Raw genomic sequence first — 15,673 nt, 5'->3', positions numbered from 1 at the left:
CCGTGCAGAAGAAACGTTTAAAGCTATAAATATTTGCACATTGATAAATTCCGCATCGTTAGCAAATATGGGATTTTTTTTTTTTTTTTTTTTTTTTTTTTTAGTTATTATTACTATCATTATGATGTTTAAACCAGTTGTCTTAGATTTTTATGGAATAAATATGCAGACATACAGCCACAAATTGTCAAAGTTAAATAACTGTCTTCAAACAGTATCTTTAGCCTATATTTATTTGGCCACAGCATTAGGCCTGCTTTAATTATTCATTCACTCATCATTCATTAATCTCCTGATTAATTTAGAAGTGCAAGGGTGAGTGGAGGGCAGATGAAGCCACTACAGATATTGGGCACGAGCAGAAAATATAGGATTGACAGATGAGCTGAGTCCCTCCATTCATGAATAGAGGGCTTTAGTGTCTTAAAAACAGACCAGGGCAGATTGGGAATTTGACAGTCAGCTTCAGTCATTTTAGGACACGATGGTCAGTTGAGACCTTGTGTCGCCTTTTGTTTTTTTGTACAGTAAGTAGAGTTATATAATCCTAGCCATCGCCTTCATACAGCGGGATAGATTCAGAATAATGACCATGAACAATTTTTTCTGCTCATTACGAATCCTTGAACTAATTAAACCTCTGTAAGCTGATTCTGAATAAAAAGTGTCACCATATTAAGTGCAGGTTTTCCTTTAACACCTGCCCAATTAATTAAATAAATAAATCACAACCTGACAAAATTTTCATAATTATAATTATTAAAGTTTGTTGTACTTGAGTCCCTCTTTAAACCAGTTTGGATGGATAATAATCATAAAATCCTCGCTCGCAGGCTGAGGAGAAACATGTTTAAAATAGCCCAACAACACATCATTTGCTATCTCAGTGTGTTTGGTAACATTTAGACGTGTGATTGCTGAACATATTGCTTTCAAAGTCAGTGATGCCCACTCACTACCCCAGGGGGTAGATGTGAAGAGCAGTTCAAGTTACTTGAAACCAATGCTTTCATTTTAAAGGACTGGTTAAAAAACAAGGTTAAATATTAATGCTGTGTCAGGGCAGCTGGTGAAAATGTCACTTAAAGCAATAAATCTGGAATCAGGGAAAAAGAGTACGTTGGTTAAAAAAAACAGTTAGTTAAAGGGGTGTAAATGTACCTGTTTGGTTACTGTGTGCCTTGAAATGAGAACAAGCCCACAGAGTGGAGCTGCTATAGATGAAAACGAATCCAATAAAGTAACAGGAGAACAAACAGTTTTCTTTAAAAGGTCAAACTGCATCAGAGTAGTTAAGATAATGTCATAGAGAGTAAAGTCACTTGCTTCTTCTTTCTATCGTTCCCATTTCTGTTGTCACAGCAACTTGCCTATCCCTTACATCCTCTTATGTGACACCAGTACTCTTCATGTCTTCTTTCCATGAGTCTTCTTTGTGGTCTTTATCTTTTCCTCCTGCCTGGTAGGGCCATTTTCAGCATCCTTTATCCAATTTATCCGCCATCCCTCTTCTGCACATGTCCAATCGATCTCGCCCTTTCCTCTGTACCTCTGCCTCCAAACGGCACAATCTGAGCTGACCCTCTGATATACTGTCACAAACCAGGCTCCACAGCCATGACAAAAAGGGAGATGCCAAATGAATCCCAATTAAAACACTGTTTATTTTGAATGTAAGAAACAAAGGAAAAAACTAAACTAACCTAGGCTTTCAATGCATGATGAGGAATGTGTTGTTTAGTGCAAGAAACAAAACCAAGAAGCAACCACAGAAGACATCTGGAGGCACGCCGCTCAGCCTTAATGTGCTTCTTATTTAGCCACTCCTTTGTTCCCTTGGTGTTCTGAGTCACTGTCATGCTGGAAGAGTCATCGATGACCCATCTTAAGATTAACAGAAGTGGGCCCCATCCATCTGCATCATGATGTCATCCTGCACCCTTAGCATGAAAACAGCTCCAAAGCAAATGTTTCATACTCAGCATTTCACTTCCTCCAACCACAGTGCGTTGAGTTGATACCAAAGAGGTCAACTTGTTTTTCATCTGATGGCAGCATTTTCTCCCAAGACTTCTCTGAACCATCTCTGATGTTCACTGGCAAACTTAAGATGGCCTGTATACATTCCTTCCTGAGGAGGGGGATACATCCATCAGTGTTAACAACAGTATTCTTGGTGACTGTGCTCCCAACTGGCTTCAGATACTTAATATAATATAATAAGCTCCTCCCATGTAGTTTTGTACTGATCCACCATCTTCTCATGATCACCCTCACCCCATGATTCAAGAGCTTACATGGAGCTGCAGACCAAGGATGACTGATGGCCGTTTAGAGTTCTCCCTCTTCCGGACAATTGCACCTACACCTGTCACCTTCTCACCAAGCTTCTTGCTGATGGTCTTGTAGTCCATCCCAGCCTTGTGCAGGTCTACAGTCGTGTTCCTGATGTCCTCTGGGAGCTCTCTGGACTTGACCACAATGGTGGATTGATTGATTGGGAGAATTCTGGCTGGGTTCCAGGGGATTCCAGCCAGAATTTCACTTAAATTTCTCAGTGAAATTTAAGTCAATAACTTTTATGTGATGCAATTTCTTCTGGACTTTTGTTGGATTTCTGTCTCTTTCAATTAAAATGAAACTACCATACAAATGAATTTCAATACAGCAGGGGATCAAATATTAATGTCCCTGTGTACAACACAAATTCATAACATTAGCAATTTAAAGCACTTTCACAATAGTATGCAATGTTGATGACTAACCAGATAAGAAAACCAAAGCTGGGCCTCACATGATTTCTGACTGGTGACTGATAATTAGAGAGTGTTGGTAAGGTTTTGGCATCATCTTAGGATACAGATGGAGAAGTTCTTAAAAACGTTTTTTAAGGTGTAGCAACAAAACAGATGTTTCATTTCAACAGACCACAAAGGCAACTGAAGCAAGAAAACATCCAGCAAACTCAAAATCATTTTCTAATCACGGCCCAGTGATTTGTGCAGTCATCACTCAGTATAAACAGTAGCTGCACCTCACTTGTGTTAAGACGGGTCAGAGTTAAAGGAGCAGAATTACAATCACAACACCAGCTCTCGTCTCAATCTAAGCCTTTCTATACCATGTATACAAATTAATCTATAGAAGGACAGGTCAGCAAGGCCATGACTGAGAGAGGAGGCGTGATGAGGAAGGCAGGCGAGGCGAGAGTGAGAGTGGAGGAAAAGACACTGCAGGGAGCAAAGGGGAGGGAAAGTAACAGATGGACTTGGGAGGATTAGAGGGAAATCTGGGTGGGTTTCTGATGGAAACTCACCCAAAGAAGCACGAGGGAGTAATAAGGGAGCATGAAAAAGAAAGGTGAAGGAAACTGGAACCCTGCTTGAAGACAGGTGAAGGAAACACAAAAAGAGCCTCTCCTGAGATCCAAGGAAAGGTAAGTAGATTTTTTTTTCATTATGTTCTGCAAGTGTAAGCCGATCAATCGGCAGCAGCTGGATTTCAGCGTTTACTGATGAGATGAAACAAAGAGCTCTCTCAAACAGGGAAACTATATTTTTTTACTTGTATTTATGGAAATCTGTGATGCTTCAACGAGCTGTGTTAATTCAGTTTTTCTATCGCTGACATCTTCAGTAAAACCAGCATTTCTAATCTAAGACTGAGATCAGAGTCAGTAAAAATGAATGTCTTGAGGAAGGTGTCACCATATCGGATCGTCACCATTGTTGTGTTAAACCTGACAATGATTTTATCGTGATGTCTGTGGAAAATCTAAAAAATAAATAAATAAATAGCGGTAGCACTCTCAGCTCAGCCCCTCTCCTTCTAGGGATCTTTGAATTTCAGGTTTTGTGCAGTTTGTCTTCATCATTTAGACTTTTATACTGATGACGTGGTCAGGTGCGTGGTACCAAATAATCCAGCAGAACAGTACATGCATTTGTGGAGTGTGTGGATTATAGGTTTGCCTCACGCTGATTTGATAAGATGAAATTAAACCTCAGTGCCTCGTCAATCAATCTGTGTTTATAGCGTACACAGAGAAACTCCTGCTGTGATGCCCATCAAACTTGATCTAAAATAGGAAATTGGAAATACCTAATTTTTTATAGTTATCAACACTTTAATTCACATTTAGTGGATAATAAATTTTGAAAAGAAAACTGTCAAATACTGGGAAATATGATTTCAAATATGAAAACAGACACACTTTTTTTTATTTAAAAAATGGTGCTTTTCATGTTCTAGACGTCTTTAATGATCTGTATGTTTCTGACACACTGATCGTAATTTGTAATTAATTGCTTTTACTACAAAATCTGCACACATTCAGACTTCAGTGGAATCTTTTTAAGTAATTGCTTGTGTACAAGCAGAGAGAACACAAGAACTGGTGATCAAGAGGTCAGGCCCAATACGTTTGTGCTTATAATGTATGATGTGTTGCAATAGGACATGATACAATACAATATGGTCTGATGGAATCATATTATATTATATTATATTATATTATATTATATTATCACAGGGGGGTGGACCCTATCCCAGAATTATATTGCTACATCAGATTGTAGTTTAATGATTTGAGTCTAATACGTTGTATTAAATATAACCAATTTACAAATGTGGCACCTGGCAGGATTAAGTGCAGCTCAAATTACTTGGACATAGACGTGACTCTGTCTTCATGACTCCTAATCCCAGATCTTTGCCTCCATCATCTGTTTTTCCCTCTCTTAGGTGGTCGTTCAGACAATGACAGCATGAGTGTCAGTAAGCATTAAACTCATCCACCTAACCCCGCAAGATTACCACAGATTACCAGGCCACGAGGTAGGCCTGAGACGCTGGACTAATCACTTCTTCATGAGTTCAATCCCTCTCACTGAGGTGGAGGAACAGGTTGAAGAACGGGATGTGCCCTGAGAGTGGAACCGATTAGTCTCAAAATCCACAGGATAAGATTTAGATGTTTGTCTTTATCTGAGAGGGGAGAAGATATTAATATGAGACCCGAGCGGTGACTGCAGTAGAAACATGGGCTAAATTTGTGACCAAAGTCTCCAAACGGAAACAAAGGTCCCAAATTTAAACCTGGCCTGCTTCTCTTCATCATGCTTATTTCCTTTAAGTGACACTGCAGCAGGAGGAGAGTTAGAGCTCCCCCTGCATCCTCTGGCCCGCACATCTGTCTCTTGTTGCTGGAAAAGATTAAATCCCATAGCTTCATCTTTCTTTATTCCACTGTTATTTGACCTTTGCTCAGCGCTAGCTCTCCTTCTCCAGCGCTGCCCTACTTCTATCTCTCCAACAGACTACTTTTTATCTTCCCCTCCGTCCTTCGTTCCACTTCTCAAATACCACTAATCCCCTCTCCTCACTTCTGTCTCTTTCCTACCACTTTATTTTCAATCTCTATTGTATTATTGCAGAAAGCTCCCCAATCTTCTGCTCCAGACAGGTCACCAGAACCTGTCTGGCTCTTGCAGCTATTTTTGACACACACTTGCCAAAACCATTTCATTTCTCATTTGGCTGCTTTTGAGTTGAGACACAGTCATGCTGGAGAAAATGTCCAGACGTAACCGCTCCCTGCTGTCACTGTTCCTCACCTCTCTGGCCCTCACGCTGTCCGTCTGGGCTTTCTGCACCTCTTATTGGTGCGAAGGGACACACAAGGTGGTGAAGCCGGTCTGCCTGTCGCCAGTCAAGATGAAAAACTGCGGGCAGAACAACAGCCAGCCATACACCACAGGTAAGACACACGGGCCACACAGTGCTTATTCTGGACATTTCAAAGATTTCAAGGATCCTGGTTAATTTGGCAACAGCTGAAGTCACTGATGGTAACAGCAGATGCAGTTTAATCATCTCAAAATGGAAGTAATGACACAACTATCTGCACAGTTTTCTTAAAAAAAATGAATTTTAGGGTAGCTGAGGGACTTTGTTCTTATTTCATGCATCATTTTGAGATTTTTTGCTTTTTTTGCACTGTTGGTAGTTTTACTTTTTTGTAGTTCTCCGTACTTTGGGATTAGCTGTGATCAAATAGCCCACAAATTAACCAAAATAAAATATTTCTGTAATTTTGATCTTGATGGAAATCCTCAGGCTCTGACTGCACATACACTAAAATTATTTATCATGTGATGGATGTTGCTGACATTAGTCTGAAGAGGTGAAACTATATGCTGCTGTATATACTTCGTGCTTTGTTCTTTTACTGCCGGTCATATAAAACCAAACAATCAATAAAAAGCTGTCATCCACTGATATTTTATTTTTCAGTTGGACAGATGATTCAGTGTAACTCTGGCCTTTACTATTAGGGATTTCTATATTTGTGACCAAATTAAAATGATTTATGATAACCCTAAAAACAGAACAGCAACAAACTGAGAAGACAACTGATACAAACTCATAAATTCACACACGACGTTCGTTACAGAAGGCAACGACTTGCTAAGATGCAGATATTTATCATAGCAACCTAATGTTTATAGTTTTGCATAAACAAGGTTAAACTCACTTTTAACATTTACATAATCTGTGTCATCTGTTTTGCTCATTGTTTGATGTAGTGTCACTATGAATTATGGGACAGCATTGTCTCCTTTGGTTTCTTGGAGGATGAGCCAGAGCTAAGGGAGATAATAAAGGATTCGAGCTCCTTTCCATAGAGAATTTAAAGAGCTCTTATTATGTGCCTGCCACACTGCTGTTTCCAGGTCACTTCACTCAGAAGAAAACAACTATTTGAGTATTTGACGGTGTCTGCTGTGCTCCCATTAGAAATGGGTGCTCCCCTTTCCAGTATTCCCAGCTTCCTTACTGTGCCGTGTGCCAATCCTGACACTGGCTCCACCACCTTATGTGGGTAGAAATTTAGGTTGTCATGACCAGACCTTCTCCATAACCTATGCAAACTCTATCTCATGAGTTCTGGGCCACATGTGGGCCAAAGCGCAGAGTCCTCAAAACGTCTGTTTTCTTGCTCATCTTAACTGGCTTTGATGGATGTTTAAAGACAACTCAGAAGAGCATGTAACAAATCTAAGCTGTATTCACTACTTACTCACAGCTAGCAGACAGTTGGAGCATTTGAAGTATTTTTAGACTTTATTGCCAGAGATTCACATAATCCCGGCTTTGTTGCTTATCTCAGCACTTTATGGCAGCAGCTGCATGTTGTCTGGATTTGCTAACCCACTTTACCATCATTCAGCTTTAAACCAATTTTATCTCTGTGTAGTATTTAATTTTTATTACATAAAACAAGGGCTGATAACACGGAGAACAAGGTTTCAGGGCTGGATTGTGTTACACACTGTGACCCAAAGGAGACCTACTTCAGGATTTACAGCACTGTTTGCTGGCATACTTTTCTCATATTTCCGCAGCTCTAGTCTTATTAGAGCAAAAGCTCCTTGGAAAAAAACAAGAACACAAATGATTCTGTTAATTACTTAAGTTTGCTCATTTCAAGCAAAAAGGTATGTTTTTATACCGTTTCTGTCCCCCTAAAACTCCTGTCCTCTTCATCCAGAGGTGCCCACCCCAGACCCCAGGAACCCAGCCTCCAATGTCACGCTGTCTCCTCAGCAGAAGGAGGAGCTGGAAAGGATAAGGAAAAAGCAGCTGGCCAACGCTGTCCACTACATCTGGGAGACAGGAGAGGACAAGTACATGCTGAGATACTTCCACACTGGCTTCTGGCTGTCCTGCGAGAAGCACAATGAAGGTTGGTGAGTGGAACAGACTTTGATCAGGGATCGAATAACTGGGGGATTTTTGTGCCTGAATAACCTCCATAAAAAACTCTCTGTGCAACATTCAACTGATTTCTTTCATAATCTCAAGATGACACTCTCATGTCAAAGGGGCTATGTAAAAGTAAATGAGGTGGAAATAAATTACCTTTTAAAACAAGTTTAATTACAACATTTTAATTACCATAATGACCCAAAAACTAAAGGCAGGTTGAGATAGAGGAATAAGTTAATGCATACATTAAAATGCATCAAACATCACTTAAAAATGGGCAACAGCAGATTTTCAAATATTATTTTAACCCTGTTCATGTGCATTAATTAAAATAGCCTCTTCAGACTGCAGTAAACATAACTGTGAATAAACAGAGCCTGCATGAAGCCCTGTGACTAAAGTTTACAGCATTTTTTACTTGCAAGTGAAATTGAAACTAGAAAGTGGCTGGAACGCATTTTCATATTAAAATTATCCAAAATAAATAAGAAACTAAGAGGAAAGATAAGTAAAATAAATCCAAAAAGCATAAAATCTGAGTGTCTCGGGTGAAAGTTTGGTGTGATCTGCAAATACTTCCTTGACAAGTCATTTGTCTGTCCTCTTTCAAGGACAAGCCACAGTCAAAGGAGCATTAAAAGCTAGTAAACAGTCAGTAGAGCTAATAATGCAGTTATTATGCCATTAGATTATTCCTGCCTTCACTGTAAGAACAATTAATGTTGCAGAGTATTTTTATGCACAAATACCTGGCAAATAATATTATTGAACCATTTATTATCACATGCACAGCTGTAACCTTATTGGTCATGAGGCCATCTTGCAGCACTGACGGTGGGAAATGGCAGTGCTCAGGTATGTAACTTAAAGCCTGGCAGATTCTTAAACTCTTAAATCTTGTGAAACTTGCATCAGTCCAGATGTCCCACAGAATGAACCTCACCTCTTCCTCTGTCTGTGTTTTAACTGCTTCACAGATTTGTGCAAATTAGAATTTTTTTGCAAGAACCTATATTATTTGTTTTAACAGTCACTGGCAATCTGGTTGATGAGGACAAGTTGGAGATGTGCTTTCTATAAGGACACATCTCAACATGAGGGGACAAGTCTAAAGATTTTATACGCACAAATACATTCATATGTTTTAATCTTCATGTGAGGTTTTATCCAAGCTTTACAAATCAAGTGGAGATGCCAGCCTCTTTAAGTATAAATTATTATTCCCTCTTTTTTAATGTCCTTTCACTGGAGCTCAACAGGGACATACTGTCCAACGAATAAAACACAAACAGCAAACTTGGAAAATACCCATGTGATTTCGCTGACTCAGCCCAATGAAATCCCGTATTTGCTTCAGAGGAAGATTTGAATACATTTTGTTCACTGCATCAGGATTGTGGATTTTCAGAGTCCAAATCTATCATTTAATATAGTGCACCTCATTTAAGCCGCTTTCTAAGCCTGGATTATTGTTGCTACGCAAAAAACTGATGGAAAAACTGTTGGTAGTATTGAGTTAACACATGTGAGTCACACAATAAAGTGCAACCATCCTCTCTTAATGGCAAAAGAAGCTTGAGAGGGTTTCTTCTTTTCACGAACTAAATGATAATAGAGACCAAAGAAAACATTGTTATTGTTGTTAAGTGCCATATGGGCTACATAGTTATGAACACACACATATAAAAGCATATACAGAGTGATGTTGGGTATCCTGTAAACAGAAAGCAATCACTGTCTTATACCCTTCGATGGAGTGATTGCAACTATGACTGATTGTGGTTCAAAGCTGATTGTAGCTTTAAATTTGACCTTTAAGTATGTGTGTGCCTCTCAGTGCTTACAAAGGATTATTCTCCCCAAACCTAGTTTGTATAAAACAGGTAGACCCCTGTAAACATTATAGATTTAAAGACAATATAACAAGCTTCTTAACCCTTGTTTTTAGGTGCAGATCAGGAAGAAAAGTGTCGAAGTTTCATTGAGCTGACACCAGGAGAGACACAAGGTTGGTCCAATACCAAATTTTCATCTCACAACAGAGAAAATCTTCAATATTTAACCTGAAGAAATTGTCTCTATATCCTTAAATGCTTCCAGGTGTGCTCTGGCTGTCTGTCATCAGTGAGTTCATGTACATCGGTCTCCTGGCTATGGGCTTCTTACTGATGTGTGTGGAAGCACTGTGCCTCTGCGCCAAGAGGGAAATGAACGCCCTCAAGATCAATGCCTTTGCAGCCATGTGCACTGTCCTCTCAGGTGAGAACAAAGAACATTTTCTGAGTCCTAAAAGGCTGTGGGCACTTGCTTGCTTGCTTGATCTAAAAACCTCAAGAGGAAAAGGGTTGGATACAAATGGTGGAAATTACTTTCCTTCAGATGGTGTGTGGGTGAGGACCTCAGTAATTCAGGAGGGGCTCAGAGTAGAGCTAGGATGCATGGATGGATGGATGGATGGATGGATGGATGGATGGATGGATGGATGGATGGATGGATGGATGGATGGATGGATGGATGGATGGATGGATGGCAGGACTGCCATGTTTCAGTCATTCCTACAATAATAACCTCCAAAATTTGAATTATTTTATCTTACTTTTTTATTTTTTAACCATATTTTTTCAGGTTGCAGCAAAGGTAACCGTATCTCCATGTTTCTGTCCTCTCCCAGGCATGATGGGGATGGTAGCTCACATGATGTACACAACAGTGTTTCAGATGACTGTGAGCATCGGACCTAAAGACTGGAGGCCACAGAGCTGGGACTACGGCTGGTCTTTTGCGTAAGTTTCAATTAAACCAAAGTAATTATTCTGTATTAAAGTAAAATATTCCCCAACAATCGTCAGATTAGATGAAATATCCCACAGAGTTTGATTATCACCCAATATTGTCAAAATATTTTATATCTGCAAGGTGTGTAAACATTATCTGGTTAGCAAGCTATACAGAAAGCTGTTTTGAGAGTGGCTGTGACAAACACTAACATGGTCTCAATTACCTACAGCTGTGGTCAGGAGTTCACATGAATGATTGACATGGTGGCTTTTAATTATTTTTCTATATTTCTTTTTCTAGGGTCAAATGATTGCACAGAACACATCTTTAATGACTTTAAAAACAATAATTGAGAGCACGAGTTTTTAATTTATCTGGAATTTTCTGTGATCCACACGGGGTCAGAAGCAAAAAAGATACATATACCGCCACAAATATCTGGTTAAATGTCCCTTACCAGACACTTTTGGTAGTCATCAACAAGCGTCTGGCATAATTCTAGCTATTCTAGATATTTGACCAATCTCATTGGCTGATTTGTTGGATTTTCAACATGGTTGAGGTCAGGGCTTTAGGTAGGCCATTCTAGGTGCATAATGCTAGTTGCTTTGTCCATTTCAAAACCAGTGTTGATGTGTGTTTTTGATCATTGTTCTGTTGAAATGCCCATTTGCATCTAAGGTGCAAACATCTAGCTGTTGGTTTGAGGTAAAGTTGAATAATTTGAACATATTCCTCCATTTTTATTATCCACTTTGTGAAATGTATCAGTACCACTGACAGGAAACGGCATGATGCTTCTACCACTATGCTTAACAGTTTGTATAGTTGTCTGAGGTTTGAAAGCCTCACCTTTACTCCTCCAAACAATTCCTACTATCATTGTAGCTCAGTCTTTGTCTCATCTGACCATGAATCTTTCTCCAGGAGGAATTTGGCTTTTCCATGTGGGCAGTTGAAAATTTCAGTTTAGCTTGAAGGTGTCGGTTTGGGACCTGGGACATCTTTCTTGGTCTGTACTCTCAGTCCATGGCAATGTAAAACTGGTTTCCAGTTCATGGGAGGCTTGAGCCTTTGTGGTTCCCAGGCTGTTCTTGAACTTAATAGGCCTTATTTGAAGTGAGTGTACGTATATGTTTGAGCCTTCATTGATACTCCTGACCATGTGTGGATTAGAGAAAATTTCAAATACATTCAAACTTGTGTATCCAGTTCTTGTTTTTTTAAATCATTAAAATGTATGGTTTATTGTCATTCCACTTTGGGAAAAGAACCCTTCAAAGAAATAATTAAAAGCCCCAAATTTCCATGACATTCTTGCTCGTGGTGAGTGGATGTAAACTAACTGACCACAGTTATAGATGCTGTCTCTCCAAGCTTCAGTAGTCATATGGCACTTTAAAGAGCTTCACTGTACCACTTTCTGATCTGATCGAATCTTTACACAACCTTTTGTATTGGCTGGTCATCATACTAGAAAGATTCAATCTTTCCCCCTCTCCAGCATGGCATGGCTTTCATTCAGCTGCTGCATGGCAGCTGCTGTGGCCACATTGAACTCCTACACCAAGACCATCATTGAGATGAAGCACCGGGCTCGGGTAAGGCTGGAGGAGGCCCGAAATACCACCAGTGCCCCCTCCTATGAGGAGGTTGTTCGAGCTGGGCCGGGAGGGATTTACTCCGTCAGTCAGCTGATGCAGCTTGGACAACAGGGGGCTCTAATGGACCCAATGTGGCCCAGAGGAGTGGGACCAGCTGTTGGACCTCTGGCATGTGGCGCTGGGGGAGCACTGCTCGTTGGTGGAGGAGGAATTGGAGTTGGAGGCATGGGTAATCTTGGCGTTGGGATGGGACTGGGAGGAATGCCATCTATGGCAGGTGCTGGGGGAAATGGTGTTGGAATGGGAGGGATGGGAGGTGGAGCAGGGGGAGGAATGGGAGCAGGTGGAGTAGGAGGGGGGAAGCTGGCAGACCCTCATGGTGTGGTTGTGGTGGAAGGCTGCGGCACCGAAGGATGTGAAGATTGTGAACGTGAGATGGACGAGATAAATTATGCCCTCCAGGAGGAGCGAGAGGACTCACTCTGCTAAGACTTCTCGGGGCAGAAGACCTCGACAAACATCTCTCCACGGCAGATTTTACTTATCTCACTAAAACTACAATAAAATATATTTTTTAAAAATTCACAGGACTTGCACAGACACACACACCTTTAACCTTTAACTGCAGTTTTGTACATGTGGGGTTGTACAAATGAAGTTTCAAATCAATTCTGGACTATTTTCAGTACTACATCTATTACAGTATGAGAATTTCAATTTCTGGACCAGTAGCGAGCAAAAGAGCCCGAACTATTAGTGTTGTGGTTTATTACTGTAAGAGTTACCACAGTAACATTTTCATCCTATCTCAGTAATGTTTCTGTCCACATGGCAAACTCTGCAGACGTATGTGCAGTAGAAGAACCAAAATAACTGGCTTAAAGACAATGCAAGCTTCACAGAGCTGCAAAGTTGGGATTATTATATTGGCAAGCGAATATTTGAATAGGGTTTAATACTTGAATCAGAATATTATGATGTAACATTTATTAGATTTGCCCTTCTACATGTCTTACACATGGAGTTAGCTTACAGTTGTTCCTGGCTGGAAGTACATATAACTTTAGGCAACTGAAATTTAAACACACGCACACACACACACACACGCGCACACACACTCACAGTTTGATTTTATAAAACTGCACAAATCATTTTGTTTTTCAAGCCTTACATTTCTTCAGGGATTTGATGTAATTCAGTGACTCGTTGGATGTTAGAGATGATGTGAATGTATTCAAGGGGCAACAATACATAACAAATAATATAACACAAGTTTGCAATCACATTTGCTGTATGTATATTTTTATTTTTAATCTGTTTTTGCATGATTGTATAAAATTCTCTCCACATTAAGGTGATGAATAAACATGAAGCACATTCATTGCATGACTGGACTCGTCACTTGTAATAGACTTTAATGGAGTCAATGATACTAAAGTTCTTCAAGACAAGAATTTATTTTCTTTTTCAAGTTCATTCAAGTTAAGGGTTTAGGCTTTCAAACCTAACTTAACTGTACCATTCGGTGCTATGTGCACCCACATAGATTTGCATTCAAACAAATAGACTTTCTAAACTTTCTGAACATGATGTACCAGTGCGTTATTTCTACTTTAGAAATTTATAGAGTCAACCTCTGTAAAAACCTTTTCAGGAAGAGACTTGTCAGGAAGAGGCCAGACTCTATAGATGCCCTTCTGCATCCAGCAGTATGCGCGGGTCCACTGGGACACCCGAACCGCAGGTTTTTGGTATTTCCACATTGGCTTCATTCATGCTAGAGCTACAGCTCCAAGGTAATGTATATTTGCATCGATGAAATCAAGAAGAACCAGAATTTCGAGTGTTTGTCATCTAAACCTGCAGATATTTCTCAAAACTGTCAGAAAAATGTAGTTTATTTACATTTCTGAAGAATAAACTGGAAATAATCAACCCACTATTTTGTCTGAAATATTTGGGTATGACGTGGCTCGTCTTTAGCCTGTGGCAATAACGGGGTATACTGTGATCAATGCTGTCTTGTAAACTTAGTGTTGACATCAGAGTTTTTTATCAGTTTTTATCATTTATGAAGATGCTGCAAGCGTATTTATCTTTTTGCAATGTAACTACATCACTACAATAAATTAAAGAACCAACACTCGCTGACCTCTTTAAGTTAAAATACACAGAAAATAAATAAAGGCAAAAAATACATCTGCTTTTACATTTAAACAAGAAGTTACGATTTTTAATTTTTTGGTCTTTAGCTTGGCTTTGACATGTTACATATATTGACCTTGACCTTGAAATAATTTCGGATGATTTCTACTCACTTTGGAATTATTGTGACTTTTTTTCTTCTTGCTATTATGAGATCTACCTTCATATATTGTATTAAATATTTAAATAAACAACTGGCAACATTTATAAAACATTAATTACTTTGGTGATCACTTTACCTTCCACTCAGAACCATCTAAAAATCCAAGTTTTAACTCGCTGAATAGAATCAAATATCTGCAGAACCAATACCTGTTAATGGTTCATTTGGGTCCCTCAGACACAGATACAGTAGATCGAGGAAAGAAAGAAAAAAGAAGGATCAACAATTACATTCACAGAGAGATTTGGATGTTCAGACAGATGCTTTCAAATGCTGGACAGAAGATTATGTCAGTAATCTCTGCAATCAGGGGAATGAGAACGAGAGAGAGAGAGAGAGAGAGAGAGAGAGAGAGCTTGACATCATGCGGGGACAGAAACAGATAAAAGTCAACTGTAAGGTCTCTGAGCAGTATGTGGAGAGTAATTAAAATGTATATAAACAGTTGAATTATGCAACAGTTCCACAACCAACAACATATACAAATTAGAGGCTTTTTAAAATTTGTATAAATTTGCATAAACAGACCTGTGTCACGTTTCATTTTGAACATTTTGGGAACACCTGAAGGTTCCCAGACACCAAACATGTTTTTGAAGGAAGCATCTGAAGTAAATTTATTCTTCTGTGACTTGAAGTGAATAAAAAAAGTAAGGCAGATGTCTCTAAGAAACTAGAACAAGAAAGTAGGTCTTTTTTCTTATGAAACAACATTAATCTTTTATGCAGACACTTCTGTGTCTTGTGTAATTTAAGAAAGTGTCCACTGTTAAACAGGGCATCTGGAGATGCATGCATGAAGGATTTGGCTCTTATTTGTAGATAAAATATGATCATGGTGATTTTCCGATCAGTTTGGTTTGGTGACAAATTTCTGCTACTGCAGCAACATAAAAGCGGAGACTTTGATGCCGAGGTATTTAAAAATCCACACAGTAATACTTGTTTCTTTGGATTATCTACAGACCATAGTGAGAACACCAAGGATTCGTTAAATCTGAATTATTCACAGCGGGATACAAGGATTGTACTATAAATAGTTTTGTTTTTTTTCGTTTGCTTTTTAGGGTTTTTTATTTTTCAAATGTAGTTCTTTTTTTGATAGCACAGTTACAGATAATGCATTATTAAGTTTTAAGTCATCAAATAATAT

The 15,673-nt window shown here is 39.2% G+C and overlaps 1 protein-coding gene across 1 annotated transcript; it reads left to right on the top strand.

Moving 5' to 3' along the window:
- The first annotated feature begins 99 nt into the window (after positions 1 to 99).
- LOC101479869 (germ cell-specific gene 1-like protein) lies at positions 100 to 12,735 on the top strand. Its single transcript, XM_004569781.6, has 7 exons — positions 100 to 3,436; positions 4,744 to 5,758; positions 7,553 to 7,747; positions 9,719 to 9,778; positions 9,871 to 10,029; positions 10,442 to 10,553; positions 12,053 to 12,735. The coding sequence occupies exons 2-7, from the start codon at positions 5,563 to 5,565 to the stop codon at positions 12,639 to 12,641; spliced, it is 1,311 nt and encodes a 436-aa protein (XP_004569838.1). The 5' UTR covers positions 100 to 3,436; positions 4,744 to 5,562; the 3' UTR covers positions 12,642 to 12,735.
- The last annotated feature ends 2,938 nt before the right edge of the window (positions 12,736 to 15,673 follow it).

The sequence above is a fragment of the Maylandia zebra genome, linkage group LG22, assembly GCF_041146795.1.
Source record: "Maylandia zebra isolate NMK-2024a linkage group LG22, Mzebra_GT3a, whole genome shotgun sequence".
Classification (NCBI taxonomy): Eukaryota; Metazoa; Chordata; class Actinopteri; order Cichliformes; family Cichlidae; genus Maylandia; species Maylandia zebra.
The sequence above is the reverse complement of the archived record's forward strand: the minus strand, read 5'-3'. Positions and strand labels throughout refer to the sequence as shown.

Bases quoted from the DNA above. Each gene is read 5' to 3' on its own strand.
- LOC101479869 (XM_004569781.6), top strand. From the start codon at position 5,563: ATGCTGGAGAAAATGTCCAGACGTAACCGCTCCCTGCTGTCACTGTTC. The intron at 9,779-9,870 runs GTTGGTCCAATA...AAATGCTTCCAG, and splicing joins GACACCAGGAGAGACACAAG to GTGTGCTCTGGCTGTCTGTC. The intron at 10,554-12,052 runs GTAAGTTTCAAT...CCCCCTCTCCAG, and splicing joins GACTACGGCTGGTCTTTTGC to CATGGCATGGCTTTCATTCA.